The 25367-nt window shown below is 49.3% G+C and overlaps 1 protein-coding gene across 4 annotated transcripts in view; it reads right to left on the bottom strand.

Annotated features, from left to right (window-relative positions):
* The window catches only part of ARHGEF12 (Rho guanine nucleotide exchange factor 12), a 794162-nt gene that overhangs the window by 270678 nt on the left and 498117 nt on the right, over positions 1-25367 (bottom strand). For all 4 annotated transcript variants that reach the window (XM_069224871.1, XM_069224872.1, XM_069224873.1 and 1 more), the window contains one exon: positions 18799-18886. In XM_069224871.1, the coding sequence (XP_069080972.1) occupies positions 18799-18886 (88 nt within the window). The remainder of the gene's footprint in view (positions 1-18798; positions 18887-25367) is intronic.

The raw sequence follows: 25367 nt of genomic DNA, 5'->3' as shown, positions 1-25367 counted from the left end.
ATAGTGGCAAAAAGAGATAATTCTAATGCTCTATTTTGTGGTAGTGTGGTCGAGCAGTAGGCTTATCAAAGGAGTAGTGTTAAGCATTTGTTGTACATACACAAGCAATAAATGAGGAACACACACTCAGAGACAATTCCAGGCCAATAGGTTTTTGTATAGAAAAATCATATATTTTCTTAGTTTATTTTAAGAACCACAGGTTCAAGATTTACATGTAATACTTCAAATGAAAGGTATTGCAGGTAGGTACTTTAGGAACTTTGAATTAGCAAAATAGCATATAGAGTTTTCACATAAATGACATATAGCTATTTTAAAACTAGACAGTGCAATTTTCAACAGTTCCTGGGGGAGGTAAGTGTTTGTTAGTTTTTGCAGGTAAGTAAACCACCTACGGGGTTCAAGTTTGGGTCCAAGGTAGCCCACCGTTGGGGGTTCAGAGCAACCCCAATGTTACCACACCAGCAGCTCAGGGCCGGTCAGGTGCAGAGGTCAAAGTGGTGCCCAAAACGCATAGGCTTCAATGGAGAAGGGGGTGCCCCGGTTCCAGTCTGCCAGCAGGTAAGTACCCGCGTCTTCGGAGGGCAGACCAGGGGGGTTTTGTAGGGCACCGGGGGGGACACAAGTCCACACAGAAAGTCCACCCTCAGCGGCACGGGGGCGGCCGGGTGCAGTGTGCAAACAAGCGTCGGGTTCGCAATAGGAATCAATGGGAGACCAAGGGGTCTCTTCAGCAATGCAGGCAGGCAAGGGGGGGGGGCTCCTCGGGGTAGCCACCACCTGGGCAAGGGAGAGGGCCACCTGGGGGTCGCTCCTGCACTGGAGGTCGGATCCTTCAGGTCCTGGGGGCTGCGGGCACAGACTTTACCAGGCGTCGGGTCTTTGAAGCAGGCAGTCGCGGTCAGGGGGAGCCTCAGGATTCCCTCTGCAGGCGTCGCTGTGTGGGCTCAGGGGGGTCAACTCTGGCTACTCACGGTCTCATAGTCGCAGGGGAGTCCTCCCTGTGGTGTCGGTTCTCCACAAGTCGAGCCAGGGGCGTCGGGTGCAGTGTGTCAAGTCTCACGCTTCCGGCGGGAATCGCAAGTTGTTTCAAAGTTGCTTCTTTGTAGCAAAGTCGCAGTCTTGGGTGAACAGAGCCGCTGTCCTCTGGAGTTCTTGGTCCTTCTAGATGCAGGGCAGTCCTCTGAGGCTTCAGAGGTCGCGGGTCCCTGGGGAGAGCGTCGCTGGAGCAGTGTCTTTAGAAGTGGGAAGACAGGCCGGTAGAGCTGGGGCCAAAGCGGTTGGTGTCTCCGTCTTCTCTGCAGGGTTTTTCAGCTTAGCAGTCCTCTTCTTCTTAGGTTGCAGGAATCTAGTTTCCTAAGTTCTGGGGAGCCCTTAAATACTAATTTTAAGGGTGTGTTTAGGTCTGGGAGGGCAGTAGCCAATGGCTACTTATCCTTGAGGGTGGCTACACCCTCTTTGTGCCTCCTCCCTGAGGGGAGAGGGGCACATTCCTATCACTATTGGGGGAATCCTCCATCTGCAAGATGGAGGATTTCTAAAAGTCAGAGTCACCTCAGCTCAGGACACCTTAGGGGCTGTCCTAACTGGCCAGTGACGACTCCTTGTTTTTCTCATTATCTCTCCTGGACTTGCCGCCAAAAGTGGGGGCTGTGTCCAAGGGGCAGGCATCTCCACTAGCTGGAGTGCCCTGGGGCATTGTAACACGAAGCCTGAGCATTTGAGGGTCACTGCTAGGTGTTACAGTTCCTGCAGGGGGGAGGTGTGAAGCACCTCCACCCAGAGCAGGCTTTTGTTTCTGTCCTCAGAGAGCACAAAGGCCCTCACCACATGGGGTCAGAAACTCGTCTCTCAGCAGCAGGCTGGCACAGACCAGTCAGTCCTGCACTGAACAATTGGGTAAAATACAGGGAGCATCTCTAAGATGCCCTCTGTGTGCATGTTTTAATAAATCCAACACAGGCATCAGTGTGGGTTTATTATTCTCAGAAGTTTGATACCAAACTTCCCAGTATTCAGTGTAGCCATTATGGAGCTGTGGAGAACGTTTTTGACAGACTCCCAGACCATATACTCTTATGACTACCCTGCACTTACAATGTCTAAGGTTTTGTGTAGACACTGTAGGGGCATAGTGCTCATGCACCTATACCCTCACCTGTGGTATAGTGCACCCTGCCTTAGGGCTGTAAGGCCTGTTAGAGGGGTGACTTACCTATGCCACAGGCAGTGTGAGGTTGGCATGGCACCCTGAGGGGAGTGACATGTTGACTTAGTCATTTTCTCCACACCAGCACACACAAGCTGGCAAGCAGTGTGTTGGTGCTGAGTGAGGGGTCCCTAGGGTGGCATAAGATATGCTGCAGCCCTTAAAGACCTTCCCTGGCATCAGGGCCCTTGGTACCAGGGGTACCAGTTACAAGGGACTTACCTGGGTGCCAGGGTTGTGCCAATTGTGGAAACAATGGTACATTTTAGGTGAAAGAACACTGGTGCTGGGGCCTGGTTAGCAGGGTCCCAGGACACTTCTCAGTCAAGTCAGCATCAGTATCAGGCAAAAAGTGGGGGGTAACTGCAACAGGGAGCCATTTCTTTCCAGCAGTGCCTAATTTGTACATAAAAAGGTGCCGGTGCTCAAAGCCCTCCTCTTAAACATGCGGCTGCTGTAATTAAACCTGCCACAGTGAATACTGAGGCAGCGTAATCCTGAAGCCATCTCGGGTGTCTTTAATCCATTTACGGTGATGTTGTACCCCTTCACCTCATCCTGCAGCTTTCTACTTTTTCCCTTTATGACTTTTTTTGTTTTTCCTTCTTCCGTCTTTCCTATATGTGTCTTTTGCTCACAGAAAATGCTTGAGGAAGAAGATTAAGCCCCGACCCTCAAAAATAAGTGCTGGTGCTCAGCACCGGAAACAACAAGCACAAATTAAGCACTAGCAGACAGGCTTATTTCATTTAAACCACTCTTATTACACACACACCCCTTGTCACAGATCTAGGTTTAATCCATTGTTCTTTTGCTCACCATGCCACCCCAGTTTGGACCCAGCCATGTGCAAATCAGTCGTGACCATGCTCCCCATATGAACAATCCAGCCCAAACTCTCAGGCCAGGTCCTCAGATCTATGACTGAAAGTGAGTGTTTGAAAACTTTCAGCACTCCCATTTCATCATTCAGTTCATAATGGCAGTTCAGGTTGGACTGTTCCCATGGGGGTAGGGGAGGGTCAAGATTGATTTGCATGTGGCTGGGTCCAAATCGGGGTGGCATGGTCACTAAAAGAACAATGGATTTAACCCAGATCTAAGACTGGGGGTGAGTTTTTCAAAACTTTCAGCACTCCGTCCATCATTCTTTGTGTCGCTGAAGTCACTCTAAGTGGGAAGGGTATGCCCATACATAGGTCCCGTGCTCATTGTGCCACTGGATTCAAGCTAGCCTGGCTGATGAAGGGTAATATCCAATCTTCTGGAGTTAAGTATGGGCAAGGTCCAAGGCAGCACCAACAGGTCACTTCGGGAGGTACTTGGGCATCCCGGTACAGAGGTGCTTTTCGGCTTTGGGTGCCCTACAGTTATGCTATGGGGAAAAAAACATACTGCATTCGGGCACTTAGCAACGAGCTACAGGACTGTTCTTCTGGAGTTATGGTAAGTATTGGGCAAGGGCCAAAGTAGCACCAACAGTCAGCTCTGGGGCATCCAGGTGCAGAGGTGTGTTTTGGCGACGGGTGTCCCAGTCACTTCAATGACGATCGGTCTGTTCAGAAATAGGCTGCAAGCAGGGACTGGGTGGGCAGTCCAGGAGCAGCCAACAGGAGGGCTCGACCCTTGAGATACTCGAGTTCGTAGGGACACCGTTGGCCCACTTCTCAGGCTGTGGGGGGCTCGGATGAAGTGGTGTCCTTTTTTTTAATTTTTTTTATCAGGTTCCGGTGCAGGAGATACTTGTGGTTGGAGGGGGCCTGCAGGTTTTGGCAGTCCAGAGTCCTCATGAGTACTCTTTGGTGCCTGTAAGGTCCATGGAAGCAGCTCTGCTACTCCACGGAAGATCCTGGTTACTTCTCAAAGTGCTGGCAGTCATCTCAGACTTTTTTATGCACAACAGCTGTGGAACATGCCATCTTTGGTGCAATTATCGAGGACAGCAGGCAGGCCAGCGAGGCTGGGGCCAAGTCAGCTGCTGGTTTTCTGTTCTTGCTTCGCGATTCTTCAGGGTCTGTCTTCTTTCAGGTCGGCACAATCTGATCTCCTGGTGCCAAAGCCCCCTACATACTGAATTTAGGGGAGTGTAGGGTAGTAGGCAACAAGCTTCATACCCTTGGGGTCATTACACCCCCCCCCAATATAACCACTTACTGTGGGAATTGGGCATAACCTTGTGCCAGAGTTCCTAGTTCTGCCATCACCAAGATGACAGACTTTCAGATTTTGTGTCCACATCAGGCAGCTCACCTTAGGGGTGGAACTGACCTGAGTGGACAAGCCTCTTGAGTACTAATTTTCCCAACTGTCCAGGTGTTATGTGGCCCCTGGGGGGATTGTCAGGTCCTCTGAGGGAAGCCATATCTGCATACCAAGGGGACTGGGCTCGTTGAAGCTCCCTGGCCTTGGAATGCAGATTTGCAGGTCACTCTGATGGGAGGGTGTAGGAAGCTGGCCCTTTATACTGTACAGTGGACCAAAAGGAGGTAAACTGTGCAGAGAGTCCAAGCATTCCCCAGATTTATCACAGAGGCACTAATGACTTCTTAAATGCTCTCTTTATGTGTAGTGTGGTTGAGCGGTATAACAGAGGGTAGTGCTAAGCATGAAAGGCACACACTCATACAGTAAGTGACACACTCAATAATGAAATCCGACACCAATTTATAAAAATAACATTTTTATATAAACTTTGATACCAAGATCACTGGAGTTAGGTGAGTAGTTTGAGGAAAGAATTTTTAAATAGTTTTTAAAAGTTGACAATGCAATTCTCGAAAGGAGCAAAGTTATCCTATGGGGGGAAATCATCTACTGCATTCAGTCACTTTACAGCGGCTTACAGGACTGTTCTCCAGGACCTAAAGTGAGAATGAAGCAGGGTTGAAGGCCACAACAACAGGTCACCTCAGACGGCACAAGGGTGGCCGGGTGCAGGGGTGCAGTTCAGCATTAGGTGCCCCGTGTAAATCAATGGAGATTGGTCCAGTTACAAAGTTGCTGCACGGATGGACTGGAAGATCAGTCAAGGGGAATCCACAGGGGTCCTGGACCCTTGAGGTTCTCAGGCGTATGGGGACACTGTTGGTCCACTTCTCCTCGGGCTGTGGGGCACAGGTGCAGTGGTGTCTTCTGGCAATGGGTCCGGTGATGGAGTTACTCCTGTTGCCGGGGGGCCTGTAGAAACAGTCTGCATGCGTGGACTGGGGGTCCAGTCTGACCATGCCAAAAAGTGGGCTCAGGTCTCATGAGGCTGCGAGACATGGGGAAACTTTGGTCGTCTTCTCCTGGGTCCGGAGTTGACGGTCACAGAGGTGTCCTCAGGCATTGTGTCTTTGTCTCCAGGTCATGTGCGGTTGCAGGGGGTCTGCAGAAAAAGGCTCCAGATGCCATTGCCAAGTGCACACTGACAGAACTCAAGGTGGGCTTCGTTTCTGGAGAATCTGGGGACCACGCTGACACTGTTGGTCCACTTCGGCTCAGGCTAGGTTCTCAGGTGCAATGGTACTGTCTGGTGTCAGAGGTTTTTGGCAGTCAAGGTCCTCACTGTTCTTTCTTTAGGTGCCTGCAGATGCAGGGAAGCAGCTCCTCTGCTCCAAGGGAGTTCTTGGTGATTAGCAGCTCTCTGTGTTTCTTGGAGGCTGCAGCGGCAGGACAGGTCAGCTGCTCCTCCAGGGTCGCAGACAGGCCGGCTAGCAAGGTTGGAGCCAAGCAGGCGTGCACATCGGTCCTCAGGTTCAGCAGGCTTCTTGTCCACTCCTGCTTTTGTGTCACCCGAAGATCTGAGGATCTGGTATCAGGGGGTTCACTAAATACTCAACTTGGGGAGTAAAGGGGAGTAGACAATGGGCTACTTACCCTTTGGGTCACTAAACCCCTTAGATGACCACTTCCTGTGGAGAGGGTGCATCAACCTGTTCAGAGGTTCTAAATTACACCACATGCAAGATGGCAGAATTTCCTAGGCTGTGTCCCACTTTAGGCTGGTCACCCTTGGGTTGTGCCCAGTCTGGGAACGTAACATGCCTCCTGCATTGCAAAATTCCCGCCTCCCCAGGTGCCAGATGGACAATGGGGTAGGAGGGTCAGCATCACCCTCTGAGGAAGGCCAATTCTGCATACCAAAGGAGGGGGCTTCTTTGAAGTTCCTGCCTTGGAATGCAGGTCATCCTGTGGGGACGGGTGTGTGACACCCCTGCATAAGCAGGCTTTTTTTCTGATATCCAAAGAGCAAAGGCTCTCTCCCGGGAGACGAGGGGGGGGGGGTTCAGATTCTCATCTGTTGGTGTTATACTGGTTAGAACTGGTCAGTGAGCTCACCAGCCGTTAGTAGGTTTTCAGGGAGCACCTATAATGTGCCCTCTGGGTGTATGTATTAATAAATCCGTCGCTGGAATCAGTGAGGGTTCACCAATACGAGATGCTTGATACCACCATACATCCCTATCCTCAGTGAAGCCATCATGTAGCTGGGGAACTTGTTTTGGCCAGTGTTCAGCACATGCATTTCAAATGGCTTCCCTGGCCACGTACTATGTCTGATAATTGACAAAGACATAGCAGGGGAATATTTGCTCTCGCAGATATGTCCTCACATGTAATATAATGCATCTTGCCCTAGGGCTGTAAGGCCTGCTTTAGGGGTGACTTACATACATTGCATGTAGTGCTAAGGGACATGGCACACAAGCTGTGTGCCTTGTCATGTTTTCATGTTTGTCTGCACCAAGACACACAGCCTGCAAAGGCAGCTTGTCATGTGCTTGGTGAGGGGTCCCTTAGGGTGGCATCATATGTGCTGCTGTGATTAGGGACACTCTTTAGCACCTCAGGTCCTAGGTACCATATACTAGCGACTTACAGAGGGTGCTAAAGGATTTGCCACTTGGGTGAAAAATTGTACAGTTTAAGGAAAGAGATCTGGGACTGGGGACCAGCTTAGCAGGGGCCCAGTGGACTTTCAGTCAAAATCCCATCAGATACCAGGCAACAAGTGGGGGTAACCATGTAAAAGAGAGGCACTTTTTCCATACATGACCCCCTCCCAAACAAAGGATGTTGAAATTAACCTTTCCCAATACAGTCTTCATATTCTAGGCGGAAGAACCTGGAAAGGCCATATGCACTGGCATTGTCAGTCCCAGGTCTCTGTTTCACTCTAAAGTCCATTCTCTGTAGGGAGATAGACCACCTCAACAATTATGGGGTTTCACAACCCATCTGAGAAACCTGTGGTCAGTTTGTCAAGGAAGTGAGAGCAGAACATGGAAGTGACAGCCAAACAAGTATGGCCTTAACGTCTTCAGGGACCAAACCATAGAAAAGGCTTCCCTCTCAAGGGCACACGAACGCTGATCTCTGGTGACTATCCTCCTGCAAATGAAAACAACAGGTTGCTCATGGCCATCATCATTAATTTGGGAGAGGACTGCTCCTATCCCATGTTCGGAGGCATCTGTCTGCATTATGGACTCCTTGGTGAAATCTGGAGCTTTTAGATCAGGTGCTGAGCACATTGCTTTCTTTAGGATGTCAAATGCCTTTTGACAGCTCACTGTCCAGCTCACTTTCTTTGAGGTATGTTTTTTGAGGGGTGCCACAATGGTGCCAAAGCCCTTCACAAACTTCCTGTATTACTAAGGCATGCCCTGGCTTGAGTCTGGGTGGTTGGAGCGTCCCAGTCCAGAATGGTCTGGATCTTGGGTTTTAGTGGTTGACTCTGGCCTCCACCTACAAGGTGTCCCAAGTATACAACTGTGCTGTGCCCTATCTGGCACCTGCTTGCCTTGATAGTGAGGCCTGCACTTTTCAGAACCTGAGACTTTCTCCAGGTGAATCAGGTGATTCTGCCAAGACAGCAAGCAATATCATAAAAATATGCAGAACTAAAGTGTTCCAATCCGGCCAGGATCTTGCTCACCACCTCTGGAAGGTGGCAGGGGGATTCTTTAATCCAAAAGGCATAACAGTAGACTGTAATGCCCATCAGGGGTTGAGAATGGGTATTTATCTTTTTCTCCAGGTCAGGCCTATCTGCCAGTACCCTGATGTGAGATCACAAGTACTGAGATATTTGTCTGTTCCTAACCTGTCAATTTGTTCATCAGCCCTACGAATTGGGTGAGCATCTGATTTGGTTACAGCACTGAGACCCCTATAGTCCACACAAAACCTTTTTTTTCCCTGTACACCCTGGGAATGAGGCTCTGGGACCAAGACAACTGGGTGAGCCCAGGGAGACTCAGAGTGCTCAATGACTCCCAATTCCACCACCTTGCTTACTTCAGCTTTGATGCTCTATTTGACATGTTCATATTGTCTATAGATTTTATTTTTGATACGTAAGCTGCCCCAGTGTGCACATCATGGGTACACCAGGTAGTCTGACCTGGGGTCAAAAAGAAGATCTCCGCATACTGATTTAAGACTTGCCTGCAGTCAGTCTGCTGTCGGTCAGTTAGAGTGTTTGACAAGATCACTTGTTCAACTGAGCCAAATTTGGGGTTGCTAGAGAGATCAGATCAGTGAGTGGTTCACTCTTAGCTTCCTGTCCCTCATCAGTGACCATGAGCACGGCCATATCAGCTCTGTCATGATAGCGTTTAAGGTGATTGACATGGATAACCCTTTGGGGATCCTGCAAGAGTCAAAGTCTACCAGGTAGGTGACTTCTCCTTTTATTTCTAGGATAGGGTAGGGTCCACTTCATTTGTCCTGGAGGGCCCTAGGTGCCACAGGCTCCAAAACCCACACCTTCTGTCCTGGTTGGAACTCCACCAATGCAGCCTTTTGGTCATAACAGTGCTTCTGGAGCGCTGGGCTGGCCTTAAGGTTTTTCAATGCTTTTTCCATGTACTTTTCGAGAGCGAAGCCCAAGCACATAGTCCACAATATCCTGTTCAGGTTCTCTGAGAGGTCTTTCCTATCCCTCCTTCACAAGACAAAGTGGTCCCCACACAGGATGTCCAAACAGAAGTTCAAAGGGGGAAAAACCTACTCGCTTCTGTGTCCTGTAAGCAAAAAGCAGGCATGGAAGTAAGACATCCAATCTCCTTCTGAGTTTTCTAGGGAATCCACCAAACATTCCTTTCAATATATTGTTGAATCTTTTAACACAGCCACTGGTTTGTGGGTGGTATGGGTTAGTGAACTTGCAGGTCACACCACATTCTGCCCACATTGTTTCAGGTAGCCAGACATGCAGGTTGTACCTCTCTCCGACACCACCTCATTTGGAAAGCCCACTCTGGTAAAGGTACCCATGATGGCCCTAGCTACTGCAGGGAATTGCCTCAGGATACACAGTTGCATGATCCATTAAAAACAACATAAATCAGTTTCCTGAGGCTGTTGGAGGGTCTAGGGGACCAACTAGGTCAATCCCTACCCTCTCAAAGGGGACCCCCAACCACTGGTAGTGAAATTAAGGGGGCCTTTGGGTGGCCATCTTTCTTACCACTTGTTTGACAGGTGGCACAGCAGTTAAAAAAAAAAAAAAAAACTCCACCTTCTGGGACATTCATGGCCAGTAGAAGTGGTTCACCAACCCACTCCAAGTTTTAGCCTGGCCAAGAGGCCCAGCTAGGGGATATCATGGGTGAATGTGAGGAGAGATCCTCTAAACTGCTAAGGCTCTACCACTCTCCTAGTGGCACAGGGTTTGGGGTCTCTGGTCTCGGTGAAAAGGAGTGCCTTCTCAAACTAGGACATGTGGGAGTCTCTGACATCTCAGTTTTTGCTGATCAGCAGATTGCTGTCCCAGGCCTTCAAGAGTGGGACAGGACTTCTGCCCCTGGCACAGCTCTTTCCTGTAGGGTAAATCTGGTCCCAAGAGCTCTGCCTTTTGAGGCTCAGTTCCTTCAGGGGCTGACAGGTCTTCTCCCCGAGGAGAGGGGACCTGATTTGGTATCTGTTTAGAAGCTGGTTTCCCCAGACTTCTTGCTCTTTTCTTTTCACCTGGGCCTTGCCCTGTGCTCTTGTTTTCACACACACACATTCAGGTATACCCAGTATAGCTGCATGGCTCTTTGTTTCGAGCGCAGCTCAAGCTAAGGACTCCAGATCATTGCCTAGTAGGCATTGTACCGGAAATGCAGGAGATACCACCACCATCGTTTGGCCAGTAACCCCTCTCATTTTAAGGATACCATCACCATGGAAAGTACCCTTAGCTTAGTTATCAGCATTGAGGACTGTATAAATCTCAAAAGTCAAGTATTGATATCAGGACACCAGTTGCTCAGGTACCATGGTGACACTGTCACCAATGTCTCTTAAGGCTTCAACTCTAATCCCATTGATATGTGGCTGTTGTCTGCATTTCTCCAGATTACTGGGTCAGACAGCCATGGCAGCTACATCCACACCATCCTCTGGAGCTAGAATTGCCTGGGTGGGTTAACTGACATGGTCAGGACCAACCCGGAATCCCATCTGGGGACATTCTTTTTCATTTACTCTAGGTGCACTAGAAGCATTATTTTTGTGGGGATGGGTAGGGCCTCCAGTTCGGGGTCCAAGAGCCTTGCAGTCATGACGCCAAACCTTTTTCGAATTTCAGTTTTTAGGTTTGACCTGCAGAGCACTCGCACTTTGCTTGCAAAGTCTTTTGTTACACAAAAAAAATAAAATAATCAAAGGGACTTAGAACCTGCCCCTATTTTGCCACTTACTTACCCGAAGTTCCCATTTGTTCATTCAACCATGGATCCAACTTTGCTTGAATTTACTTGCTTTTTATTGGCTATAGCAGGTCACTTCCTGCTATGTTCTTACCATCACCTGGACCGTAGCCTAAGTACACCTTCCGTTTTTTGTTGATTGGTTACTTGCTAGTGTTTGTCCATGAAAAGATTAACTGAACACAAGTCAAATTGAAATGTGTGCAAACATGTCTGCCATCTTGCAACGGACTATCGAGTGCAGATGTAAAACAAGCATCAAGTGTGGGCTCATTATGTTGCGTTTCCCATTACTTAATAATTACATTTCTGATGAATAACAGTTGTAAATATAAAAATTATGAGTGTGTTTCTTAAATTACCACTCATTTTTACAGAAATGTGTGGTTATCTTGCAGGCACTAGAGTCATGATTTGAATGGTACAGCAAGTGCAGTGGCACTGGGAACAAAAGCTCTAGCCATCCCACTAAACACTTTGCACTAGGGTCATGATTTGAATGGTGAAGCAGGTGCAGTGGCACCAGGGCCAAAGGTTGTCAGAACTCATCTAAACACCAAATATTGCTATATTTTAGTACTAAATAGGCAGTCAAAAGTGCAGTTACCTTGCGGGCACTATGATCATGATTTTATTGGAGCAGCAGGTGCAGTGACACCGGGACCAAAAGCTCTAGGAACTCCTCTAAACACCAAATACTGTATATTTTACTACTAAACAGACAAGTGCAGTTTCCTTGCATACAATAGGTTCGTGATTTGAATGGTGCAGCAGGTGCAGTGCCACAGGAAACCAAAGATGTCATAACTCCTCCAAGCACCAAATATTGCAATATTTTAACACTAAACAGGCAGTCACAAGTGCAGTTATCTTTTTTAATATATTTTTATTATGATGCAAAGTTCAGGGTTCACACTGCTGTATACAATAGAACATAGGGGATACATATTCTATGATCCAAAACATGTTGCATAATGCCACGTAGCACGCCATCATAACCTGTATGGCGCTTTTACGGCCACAGTGAAAGCTTATCCCAACCCTTAGTCTCCAGTCTCAGGACTCCCCCGAAGGTCCAAAAGGAGAAAATGCGTGTACTGTCTCGTCTGGGGATTGGTGTCCCTCCACAGGTCAATCATACCCAATGCCCTCACAAAGTGGAGAAGCGGACCTTCTCCCCTTCTGATGTCAGATTCCCCGGATTTGTCCACCTCTGCTTCCATAGTTAAGTTTAGGTCACCCCCTAAAATCAGGGTCCCCAGAGGTAGTCCCGATATTAAATCCCCGACCTAAGGGAGAGTCGCCTCCTGTGGGCGAGGGGGAAGATACAGAGAGAAAATGTTCAGAGTGGTCCCCTCCCAGGTTCCAGAGAGCGTCACATACCATATCGTGACATATCCGATGCAGGATGAGGGCTACCAATTTTTTAATAAGTATCCCTAATCCCTGGAATCAGCGGAATATCCAGCATGTGCCGTAAGTGTGTAGCCAAATCTGTTGAGTTCCTTGTAATAATTCCCTTGGAGATGTGTATTCTGTAGCAGGATAATATCTGGTGCATGGCGCCTTATATATTTCAAGACCAGAGTATGCTTAATCCTGCTGCCAAGACCACAAACATTCCAGGAACATATGGCAAAATTCTGTACTGTACCTGCAATATTCTGGTACTATTGCAGTGCTGAGGCCGGATATCCTCCCTAAGTGGCATTTCACCCCTTTCCCTTTCCAGGATCATCCTCTCTCCTAACAGCACTTTGCGAGCTCTATATGCCCAAGAACTAGGCTCAAAACACAAAACAGTCATCAAGAACAAAATCAGTAAAATGTGTTCCCTCAACCCCCTGCAACCCTGCATTGTGGGTTCCATGCCTGTCGCCCAAAGCAAACAATTTATCAGTGGGGGTGTGCTGTTGCCTGTGTGAAGGTAATAAAGGGATGCCTTTTGTATAAATGTCCAATTCACCCCCTGACCCCCGTACGTGGCTGAGTTGTCTTGCCCTTGGTCGCTATGCAACTGTGCGTTATCCGGGTCCCCACCCCGTTTGCCACCCTCAGTGGAGAGATTCTCAAGGAGTAGGGGTCCTCCAAAGGCCATATACTTCTGGTGTTGGGTCCTAGCTCCTGTTAAGCGTCCACCTGGGAGAGGCACTTCCCACGATATCTGCTTGGTGTGTTCTGCTTGGCTCATTCCACTCCTTTGTGATGGAATTTCCAACTGTCTCCCCATTTCCTACCGGTTGCTCTCCAGCCATCCAGGCAGTCTCAGCCCTCCTCTGGGGACCCAAAGTGCCAGGTCTTGCCATCCGCCACTACTCGGAGCCTAATTGGGAACAACATAATTTATTTCAGCTCCTGGGCACTCAGCGTTTTTTTTACTTCCTCAAAGTACTTCCGTTGCAGCTGCACATGGAGGGTGAAGTCTGGGAAGAAGGGAATGACCGCTTTGTCCAGTTTTAAGTCACCATAGAATCTGGCCGCCTGCAGAATGGGTCCCTGTCCCTAAAGTTCAGGATTCTTCCAACTATTGTGCGCAGCGGTGCCCCCGTCTTTGGGGGAGGGCCCGGCAGGCAGTGTGCCCTTTCCACCGAGAAGTTGTTCAACAGTTGTTTCGGTTTAAGTTTGTTCAAAACCAGGTCCTCCACAAATAGATCTGTGCTAGGGCACTCCATGCTCTCCGGCACCCCCACCACTCGCACATTGTTTCTCCTGGACCTCCCTTCCTGGTCCTCAAGTTTGGCCTCCATTTCTGAACTTTTTTTGGTGAAGGAACGAACCTGCTCCTCCAAGGCGCTTAGTGGTTGACATCATCCCCTCTATGTGCGTTTCGGCTATGGCTACTTTTTCCGACATCATGCCAAGATCCGTCCTTGGGAGGCTGACGTCAGTGTAGATTGCATCTAACTTAGGCTCTAGGGGTGAAATACAGACTCTGAGCTCCTGTACGGCTGCGGCGATCATTCTTCAAGAGGGCTCTCCATTAGCCAGAGGGTCGTCCCTGCGAGATCCTGCCTTCGTACCTAGCGTCTGACCACGTGGAGCCTCCATTCGTAATGTGTATTTGTCCAGGCTAACTGCTTGTGACTGCTTTGGGGTGCAGCCTTTAGCCATGGCCCCGGCCGCCCTCTCACTTTTCTTGATGCCAGCCCAGTCCAGTTATGCCACCTAGAAGGCCTGCTTCTGGCCCACACTACCACCAGTATATCAGGGTGACGACTCCTGCTCGAGCTGCACCATCAAAGTGAAGTACAGGGCCACTAGGTCCCCCCTGCAGCAGACCTGATGGGCAACCCCCTCCAGCTTCTGAGTGCCACTTCTGTGCATCCTGGGCAAGGACCCCTTGTCTTCACCTCGCAGGGGCCCAGGCATTCCAGGTCACCTCCTGGGAGCCGAACCGAGATAGGTCCCCGGCCACGTTCCTAGCCTGCAGTTGCCACCTCCTCACACTGGCACACATTCCCCTCCACACAGGGCCAAGGAGCACCATCTAGGAGCACTCTCCTCGTCACAATTTTATTCTTATTGTGCTTCATCGTCCTACTTATTGCAATACATGCTTTATTATGTAAGTTGCAGTTACTTCAATAAAACCTTATTGAACTATGCTCTGCCTCCGATTGTCCTTGCATATGTGTGACTAATGTGACTAATGTGACTGAGAGAAACAGGTGAGATCTGAGTGACCACGATTCCCCTGAGGAGTCATCTATGTCATGCGCCCAGTTTCCCCAATCATCCCTGCTCTTGGGTAGATAGAGGCACTGCTAGTTAGCTAGAAAAAACCCAGATTAGGCCGGGAGGCGTCACATGGTGCAGAATCAGAATCAGTCCTCCGCAGTACAGGTGATTCTGCTGCCAGAATCCAGTAGTCTCATTAGGATAATGAAAACAGATGCAACAGTATACTGTGTGAAGAGTCTAGGGGTTCCCTTATAAGTGGACAGGGGCTTGCCGTAGCAATCCCAAGGTGCTTTCTTAGAGGGTAAGGTGGTCGAACAGCCTTAGGCTTATCAGAGAGGAGAGTTAGACATTTGCTGCATGCAGACAGCCAATAAATGATACACACAACTCAATAAGGAGACCAACGCCAATTTATTAAAAAAATAATACTTTTCTTTATATAATTTGAGGCACCAAGATCATCATGATCAGGTAAGTATATTTGAGTTATGAATTCTTAAAGGTTTGAAAAATCAACATTTTCAGCGATATTTGAAGCAGTGATGTTATCCTATGGAGAAAAGGCATATACTGCATACAAGTACTTTACAGCGACTTACAGGACCAATCTTCTGGACTTAAGGAGAGTATGGGGCAGGGTCCAAGGCAGCACCAACAGGCACTGGGTTGCCCGGGTGCAGAGGTGCCTTTCAGTGTCAGGTGCCCTAATGTTAACCTGGACATATACTGTATTTGGACACATAGAGCAACTTACAGGACTGTTCTTCTGGAGTTAATGTAAGTATAGGGTAAGGTCCAAGGGAGCACCAACTGGTCACTTCTGGAGGCACTGGGGCGTCCGAGTGCAGAGGTGCTTTTCAGCATCAGGTGTCCTAAAGTTATCATATGGGGGAACGGTCCGGTTATAAAGGTGCTGCAAGCTGGGACTGGGGGACCAGTCTAGATCAATCAACAAGGGGGCTCACGTCTCACGATGCTCAGGCACACCTCTGGTCCTCCTGACCTCAGGGCGGCCAGGTGCAGAGGTGTCCTTAGGAGCCACTAGCACTGGGTCACTCCCGGAAGAGGGGGGCAGCACCAAGAGGCTGCAGGTGGTGTAGGGAAGTTCACAATTGGCAAACCCAAGGTGGGCTTTGTCTCTGGGGAGTTGGGGGACCACACTGACATTGTTGGCCCACTTCAACTCGGGCTAGGGGACACGGGTGCTGTGGTACTTACCGGTGTTGGGTTCTGGCAGCCTGGAGCCCTCACATTTCTTCTGGGGTGCCTGCATGGTGTAGAGGAGCAGCTCTGCTACTCCACTGGGGTTCCTGGGTTTTGTTTGAAGACTGACAGGCTTTTGCAGGAACAGGCAGTTGCATGACAAGTTGTCCTTGGAGAGCTCAAGAGTGGTCAAGGACAGCAGGCAGACAGGTAGGGTTGGGGCCAAGTCAGCTGCTGGTCTTCTTTTCTTGCTTTTGCAACTTCAGGGCCCATCATCTTCTTTCAGGTCGGCATTATCTGATCAACTGGTGCCAGGGGTTCTCCAAAATACTGAATTTATGGGAGTTGTGGGGAGTGTAGGGAAGTAGCCAATAAACTACTTACTCCTGGGGTCACTACACCCCCCTATATGACCACTTACTCTGAGAAGTGGTAATAACCATGTCCATGAGTTCCTAGTTCTGCCATCACTATGAAGGCAGACTTTTACATTTCATGTCCACGTCAGGCAATTCACCTTTGGGGTGGAACTGACCTGAGGGTGGATAAGCCTCTTCTGACTATTGATATTTCCACCTGTTAGGGTGCCAAGTGGGCCCTGGGTCAGGGGAAGTCAACATCTCCTGAGGGAACCCAGATCTGCATACCAAGGGCGGTGGGCTCTTTGAAGCCCCTTGCCTTGAAATGCAGATTTGAAGGTCATCCTGTTGGGAGGGGTGAGATAACACCCCTGCCAGAGCAGGCTTTGTCCCTGACCGTCCGAGAGCAGAAGCTCTCTCCCTTGAGGGTCAGAAACATGTTTGTTGGCGGCAGGCTGGTTTAGACAAGTTAGGCAGCACACCAGTAGTTAGTACGCTTTTCAGGTGGCACCTCTAAGGTGCCCTCTGGGTACATGCATTAATAAATCCATGGGGTGACTTACATATATTGTGTTAGTGGGCATGGCACACAGTCAGTGTGACATGTTGTCTTTTCACTTTTAGCTGCACCAAGCCACGCAGCCTGCAATGGCAGTTTGCATGAGCTAGGAGAGGGGTCCCTGAGGGTGGCACAATACATGCTGCAGCCCTTGGGGACCTTCTTTAGTACCCATGCCCTAGGTACCTGGTGTACCATTTAGTAAGGACTTAGGGGTGCCAAAGATATTGCCAATTAGGGAAAATGGTACAGTTTTAGGGAAAGACATCTGGCACGGGAGCCCTGGTTAGCAATAACCCCAGTGCACCTTCAGTCAAAAGTGCATCAAATAGCATGCTAAAAGTGGGGGTGACCAGGTGCAAAAGGAGACCAAGGCCCTCTTTAGTACTGATGCCCTAGGTACCAGAGGTACCATGTACTAGGGACTTTGTACAAGTGCTAAAATGTGTGCCAATTGTTTTACAAGTGAGTATTCATTTTTTCTGGGGAGAAGAACACTGGCACTGGAGCCTGGTTAGCAGGCTTTAGTGAACTGTCAGTCGAAAAACAGCATCAAGTAGTTGAGGGCAAAAAAAATGGGGGGACAACCTGCAAAACTCCTGGTTTCCTACAGGATTGAACCAATGCACCTCTCCACTTCGGATCCACTTTGTCACTGTGGCAGATGAGTGGGCTCGTTTCCACCAATTGTAGCTGGTCCAGAGTGCTTTGAAAGACTAAGGCCCTCATTACGACTCGGGGGACGGCGGTATTTTGGAGAAGAGTACTGCCAACAGGCTGGCGGTACTCTTCCCCAAAATATGACATTGGTGGTTTGCCTCAAGCCAAACCGCCAATGTACCAGTCCGTCCGCCAGGGCGGTAACAGCCACCGGGCTGGAGACTTTGGTCTCCAGCCAGGCGGCCGTCACAATCCCACCCTCAGGATTATAACCCCGCCTACCGCCATGGTTTTCGTGGCTTCAATACACCCACGAAAACCATGGCGGTAGGCACTATCAGTGCCAGGGAATTCCTTCCCTGGCACTGATAGGGGTCTCTCCCGCCCCCTCCTCCGAGACCTCTCCTACTCACCCCCCTCCCTCTCCCGACCCCATTCTTCAGATACACATACATGCACATACATACACACCAATACACACATTCACCCATGCATGCATACATACATACACTCAGGCACACACGCAATCACACAACACAACATGCACATACACACACACCCACTCATGCACACACGCATTACACCCGCATGCACTCACTCACAGTCCCACACACCCACACACAACAACCCCCTCTCCTTTCGGAGAACCCAAGCTTGCAGGGGGTGCTCCGGCAGGAGACTGGACGCGGCACTGCTGCCAGCAGCAGCGTCCGCCAGCAAAACACAACCAGGCCGTATCATGTTCCATGATACGGTAGGCAATGTTTTGCTGGCGTGGCGCTGCTGCTGGCAGGATTGCCACCTTACTGCCGTCCGCCGCCACGACCGTCAACGGAATTACGCCAGCCTTCTGGTGGAATTTCGGCTACGGTCATAATGGCATAGACAGTCGGTAGCCATGGTGACGGTATGTTGGCAGCCGTCATCTTGGCGGTAGGCGGTCAATACCACCATTGTTATAATGAGGGCCTTAGTGTGGCATGGAGGAAGCAGATTTCAGCTGCTCCCCATCCACTTTATTTTCCAGGTAGCACAGCATTTTTAGAGACATGTCAACATCGAAACACAGGGAGAAAATCTTTGACTATTCTTGTTTGCTACTACCACAATCAATCATAAATAAAAAATAACACATTAGATCTCGCTTAAGTTTAATTTATGGACATCTTAGTTAATTATGAACACACCAAAGACTGTATGATTGCCAGTGTCAATCTCTGAGCTTTGGAAACAGAATGCACAATAACATGTCAGTAGAAGAAAATCTATGTATTTTGTTTTCACTGATTTGCAAACGCTCCAATTAAACAGACATCTAGCACAAACTTTAATACCATTGTTTCTGAAAGCAGTTGTAAAATTCTTATGCAGTCCGGTTACAAATTGATACTCGTTCCATTTCAAAGAAATCTTAAGAATCTCAAAGTACTGGGGATCACTTACACATTCTTTTCAGAAACAGTTTGTGCCACTAGTTCATAAATCTGGGAGCTGTTATCCGACATGGAAATTACGAAGAAAGCCTTGTTGTCTGCAGAGAAAGGATGTAGGCCAGGTCAGAAAGATTCATTAACTTAACATCAGATGTAGCTATTAAAGAATGAATGAAGACTGCACACATGTTCGACTACAAGAGACCCTAGGCCCTTCATTTGAACATTTCATCCATCTCTCAGGAATCCCAATACCGCCTTACTCTGATACAGTCACAATAATCTCCTGCTCTTTTCTCTCAAAAAATTAAGGCTTATGATCCCTTTTGTATTTTTCAGACGTTTCTAAAGCTGACCTTCTTGGAAAAAAAATGTAACAATAAAAATGAAAAAGTAACTTACATTCAGCAAAGCTCTTTCTGGTGGATACTCGATTTCACAGCAGATACCTCACCTTTTGCATATTACCAAGCACCAGACTTGATCCAATAAACTCAAAATGCAGTGCTCCTTTGGGCCAGGAAGATGCATCATAGTACGCTGCTCTACAAGTGACGCAATGATCCACATATAAGCACCTCCCATGACTGTTGACATCAGTTTCTTTTCATAAGCCTGTCCGTGCTCTCAGACTCTGAACCTTTCAGCAAATTAGAAGAAGCAATGTGCATATTTCTAAAATTAGGACCCTTTGAGATGAAAAGAGACCATTCCACCGAATAGGGCTGTGATTGGGGGGGGGGGAGAAAGCGGGGTTAGACTATCCACCAGAAAGAGTGTTACCAAACATAAGAAGCATATTCTACTGATGGCTACTTCTAACCACAGATTCCTCACATTATACATAGATAGTAAAGCTGTTTTGCACAAGGTGGTTGGTCTCTGGACTACCTCAGATCAAAAAGTCCTACAACATGTAATGGGTGAAATGCCCTTTCATCGGACCTAGCAGTCAAGGCAGTGGTGCTTCATGAAGGTTTGGACTGATGCCAATGCAGCACCCCAACAGATTTCGAGGACAGGTAGTTCATGTGCCAAGCAGCATTAACTCTGGTGGAATAAGCCCCCAAGACGTTTGGATGGTGCTTCTTAGCCAATGTATAGCAGACTTAATATAGAGAAATAGCCACGAGTATAAGGTCCATTTGTGCACCGCCTAGCCCTTCTTTCAACCAGAAAACCCCAAAAGAGTTGATTATCTACCCGATGTTCCTTGGTACAATCGATGTATAAGCTCAGTGCTCGGGGTCCACGTGATGGAATCTCTCTCCCCCTTTCGATGGAGGAGGCAGCGCAAAGAAGGCAGGAAGAGTGATGGTTTGTCAGACGTGAAAAGGCACCACCATATTTGGAAGGCATGCTGGTTGAGTCAGTAACACCTGATTGTCCAGAAAAAAAGTGGTATAAGGAGGATGGACCAAGAGGACCTGAAACTCACTCACATGGAGTGCTGATGTTATTGCAACCACAAAGACTGTTTTGACAGTGAGGAGGTGGCGTGAACAACTGTGAAATGGCTAGAAAGGGTTGAAGTGAGGACCAAGTTCTAGTTCCACTATGGAATAACAAAGGGCTTTGGTGGAAACATATGTTTCAATTCTTTTACAAAACACATCACAAGTAGTGATTTGTAAAAGGATGGCTGGTCCAACACACATAAAAAAAAGCTGAAAGGAGGAGGGCAAAGGAGATTCATTTTACCATTCGCTGTCCAGGCACTGGGGAGCACGTTGCACATCCTCTGATGCAACACCCTCCCCCTGCTGTGACAGAGGACCCTACTTTAGCAGCAACCTGATTTGAGGACAGATGCTGAAGCCAGGATAATCCAAATACCACACTCTTGTGACCAAATTTCGAGCCATCACGATGACTTGGGGCCAGTTATTCCAGACCTTCTTTAGGATTTGGGACAGGACAGGTAGTAGAAGAAAGGAGTACAAGAGACGCATGCCCCACTCCCGGCCGAATGCATCTTTAAGGGAGAGCTTGTTGGGAACGCCAGTGCACAAAATGTAGGCATTGCACATTCTCAGGGAGTAGCAAAAAGATGGAGCCACAGTTCTCCTTATTGTTGGAAGACACTCCATCACCTCCAGGTGTAATTGCCATTCATGGTCTGCTAGGTGTCGTTGGCTGAGCTTGTCCACCATGATGTTTAAAGATCCTGCCAGGTCATGTGCCACCAGATAAATTCTGTTAACTAACAATTTAGTCTGTTCGAGAGACATAGAAACTCCTGGCACAGGACCCTCCTCTGCCTGCTTGTTGCAGTCCCACATGGAGGTGGTGTCATTTGTGAGAACCTGCACCAGCCTCCCCTTGATGGTGGGTAGAAAGGCCTTCACACCAAGAAACTCGCCTGCAACTAAGGCAAATTAACTTGGAGCTGGGCCTCAGCTGGAGACAAGAATCCTCTGATTTCCCAGATGGCCTTCCCAAACCAGTAGTGATCCATCTGCCACCACCGCCAACTCTGCTTGGGGTAAGGAAAGGGTCTGCTGCAGGTCCAATTGCTGTTGAGCAGCCAATACTACAGTTCATTTGCAGTCTTCTCTAACACCTGGATAGAACCCTACAGCTTTCCCTGGTGCTGGGTCCACTGAGACTTCAGGCTCTACTGTAAGACTTGCATGTGCCATCTGGCATCACCTCAAAGCAGGATGCTAGTAGGCCAAGAAACATTACAGCCATCCTCACTGAGACCCAGGACACAGACTGAAACATTGGGATCATAGCCCGCATGTCCTGGACTCGTCAATCTGGAGGAAAGGCTAGAAAGCTTACCCCATCTAGGATGGCTTAGGTGAAGGGGAGCCTCTGCGGACGAGTGATGTGTGAGCTCGGCAGATAGATTGAATGAAAACCTCAATGATCATCTGGGTGCAGAGGTACAGTGGACTGTTGGGATTGCCATCAACAGGGGCAGCCACAGTTGAGGAGGAGCTTGCAGAAAGAGGCTGCAGGCGTCAATATGAAAGTTGCAGTTGGGAAACCCACCACTGACTGTCTCAAGAGAGGCTGGGAACCAGGTTGGCGCCAGTGGCGCACTTAAACATGGGCTGGGAGGCTTGTGTGCAGTGGTGCTGTCAGGGCTGCAGTTTGGCGGCCCAGAGTCCTCTTCAGCAGTTCTTGGAAACCTGCAAGGATGCAGGGGAGCAGCTCTGCTGCTCCTAAGGAGTTCCTTGTGCTGGGGTGAAGGATGGCAAGTTTCAGCAGCTGGAGGACAAGGGGTCTTTGTTGCAACTGTCAAAGTCCACGGGCAGACTGGCAGGGTTGGCGCCGACTCCGTCACGGATCTTCAGTTCTTACCTTTTGTGCCTCTGGAGTGTCCTCCTTTTTTAAGTCTGCTTCTCTGGGTCCTCTACATACTGAATTTGGGGGCCTTAAAGGTGTGTAGGATAGTAGAAAATGGGCTACAACCCCTTGGTATCACTACAATCCCTATATAACCCCTTCCTGTGGGAAGTGGGCATAACCCAGTCCCAGAATTCCTTGGTATCCCATCTCAAAGATCGCCACCTCTGAAAAATTGTGTTCACCTCGGTTTAGCCCACCTTAGGGGTGGTACCAGCCTGGAGGTGGCACGCCTACCTTGACTAGCTAAATTAATCTCCTGTCCAGATACCAAGTGGGCTCTGGACAAGGGGGTGGGGAGACGCTTCCTCTTTTGTGAGGGGGAGTCAGAATCGCATTTCCCTTTGAGGCTTACCGCCTTAGGAAGGCTAATCTGCAGGTCATGCTGTGGGAGGGGGTGTAACACTCTCATCCCTGACAGGCTTTTGTTCTGGGAGCACAGGCACTTACCCTAGTGGCCCAGAACAGCATCTCGGTGGCAGGCTGGCAGAAACCAGTCAATAAGCACATCAGAGGTTGGCAGGTTTTCAGGGGCACATCGAAGGTGCCCTCTTGGTGCATCTATTGGTAAATCCAACACTGGAATCAGTGTGCGTTCACCAATACGAGATGGCTGATACCAAAATCCCTATCTTCAGTGATGCCATTATGTAGCTGGGGCACTCGAAAAGACCAGTGTCCATCACATGCATTTACAATGGCTTCCCTGGCCACTTGCTAGCTGAGAATTGAGATATGCTCTCACATATGATATAATGCACCCTGCCTTAGGGTTTTAAGGTCTGCTATAGGGGTGACTTACATATATTGCATGCAGTGTTAGGGGACATGGCATACAGGCTGTGTGCCATGTTGTGATTTCACTTTTGTCTGCACCAAGACACGCAGCCTGTCGTGCACGGAGAGGGGTCCGTAAAGGTGGCACAATTCAAGCTGAAGCTCACGGGGACACTCTTTGGCACCTCAGTACAAAGTTGAAATGGGTTCTATTTAGTAGGGATTTACAGGGGGTGCTAAAGGATTTGCAGACTAGACAGTTTTGGGGGAAGAACACTGGCAGTGGGGACCTGGTTGGCAGAGACCCAGTGCACTTCAGTCAAAGATGCATCAAAAACCAGGACAAAGTGTGTGTGGGGAGGTGGGGGAGGGGTAGTGGGGAGTTGTGGTGACGGGACTGTAACAAAACCCAGCTCCCTATATACTCTCACTAGGATATCATACCTTTTGTATGCAGATGGGCATATGGGCATGTCTGCTGTAGGAAAGTATCTCTTTCTTGGCATGGTTACCCACATTTTCTGCCTGTTAGTGTGTTTGACTGTGTTCACAGGGATCCTGCTAACCAGGACCCCAGTGGTTATGCACTCTCCCTTCTAACTTTGCTACTTACACCCCACATTTGGCATACTGATACCCACATGTAAGTCCCTAGTATATGTTACCCAGGGCATTAGGGTGTCAGGGGATCCCCATGGGCTGCAGCATGTATTATGCCACCCATGGGGAGCCCATGCAAAGTGTTCTGCAGGCCTGCCATTGCAGTCTGTGTGAAAGAGTGCATGCACCTTTTTCACTACTGGTCACTGCACCAGGTCACTGCAAGTCACCCCGATGGCAGGCCTTCCTAGCCCAGAGGCCAGTGTGCAAGTACCTGTGTGTGAGGGCACTCTTGCACTAGCAGTGCCCCCACGAACTCCAGTTCCATTTTCCTGGACTTTGTGAGTGTGGGGCACCATTTTATGCGTGTACTGGACAGAGGTCATGTAGGAAGTTGGCTCCGTATATACTATTTCAAAGTAAGAAACAGTGTGCACAGAGTCCAAGGGTTCCCCTTAGATGTAAGATAGTGGCAAAATTAGATAATTCGAATGCTCTATTTTGTGGTAGTGTGGTCGAGCAGTAGGCTTATCAGAGGGTAGTGTTAAGCATTTGTTGTACACACACAGGCAATAAATGAGGAACACACACTCAAAGACTTACTCCAGGCCAATAGGGTTTTATATAGAAACATATATTTTCTTAGTTTATTTTATGAACCACAAGTTCAAGATTTGAAGTAAATACATAAAATGAAGCTTCTCCACACAGGTAAGTTAGGAACTTTGAATTAGAGCAATAACATATACAGTTTTTGTTAAAATGGCAATAAGCTATTTTAAAAGTGGACACTGCAAAAAGCAACGGTTCCTGGGGGAGATAAGTAATGGTTAGATTGTGAGGTAAGCAAGACACTTACAAGTCTCAGTTCCTGGGCATAGGCAGCCCACCGTTGGGGATTCAGGGCAACCCCAAAGTTACCACACCAGCAGCTCAGGGCCAGTCAGGTGCAGAGGTCAAAGAGGTTCCCAAAACAAATAGGCGCCTATGGAGAACAGGGGTGCTCCAGTTCCAGTCTGCCAGCAGGTAAGTACCCAGGTTCTCAGGGGGCAGACCAGGCAGGTTTCGTAGAGCACTGGAAGGAGGGGAGGGGAGGAATGACACAAGTATGCACACAAAACACACCCTCAGAGGGGCGTGGCCAAGATGGCGGTGTGAGCGGACATGTACGTCCGAGCTCCCCCACCTAGGCCTCCGACACAGCTTTCGCGACCCTGGTAGGGGTGCTTCTAGGTGGCTCGGGTGATCGCGACCAGCGCTGCGGACGGCGGGGTGCCGAGCGGAGGAGCGGGCCGCGTGGCTGGTGCCGGCGGCAGGCGGGCGCGGTCTGCGGCGGTTTGGGCGCTGCGGCGGCCTTGGGACCTGGTGTCCAGGCGGCCACGAGAGGTTGCGCGGCGGTGGCCCAGGAGGGCGCTGTGCAGCTGGTGCCCGTCCAGGGATAGGTTGTGCCCATTAAGTGGCGCTGTGTGCCAAAGCCCCGAGGTTTATTGAGCCAGAGCCTCTGGTTGGAGAGACGAGCGCGGCTGCACGTTTAGGCAGCTGGATCCGGGCATAGAGTGGCCTTTGATGGTGCGGGGCCACTGATTGGCGGTGCAGGCGGCCCGTGGCGGACCTCCCTGGAGACAAGACAGGTGGTGCGGTAGAGGAGCGACGTGCATTTCCTACAGGTGGAGAGGTTAGTGGAGGCTGGTGACTTTGGTGGACCTCGGGCGGCCCGACCCTTGGGCATACTGGTGAGGAGGCTTCAATTGAGCTAGACCCACGGCGCGGTGGGGAGCTGGAGTGATGGCGGCCGCTAAAGGCAAGCGTGAACGGACGGTCAGAGGCATGCTCACCGGGGCTCGC

Source organism: Pleurodeles waltl, chromosome 3_1, assembly GCF_031143425.1.
Source record: "Pleurodeles waltl isolate 20211129_DDA chromosome 3_1, aPleWal1.hap1.20221129, whole genome shotgun sequence".
Taxonomy (NCBI): domain Eukaryota; kingdom Metazoa; phylum Chordata; class Amphibia; order Caudata; family Salamandridae; genus Pleurodeles; species Pleurodeles waltl.
This window is presented reverse-complemented; position numbering and strand designations above follow the sequence as displayed.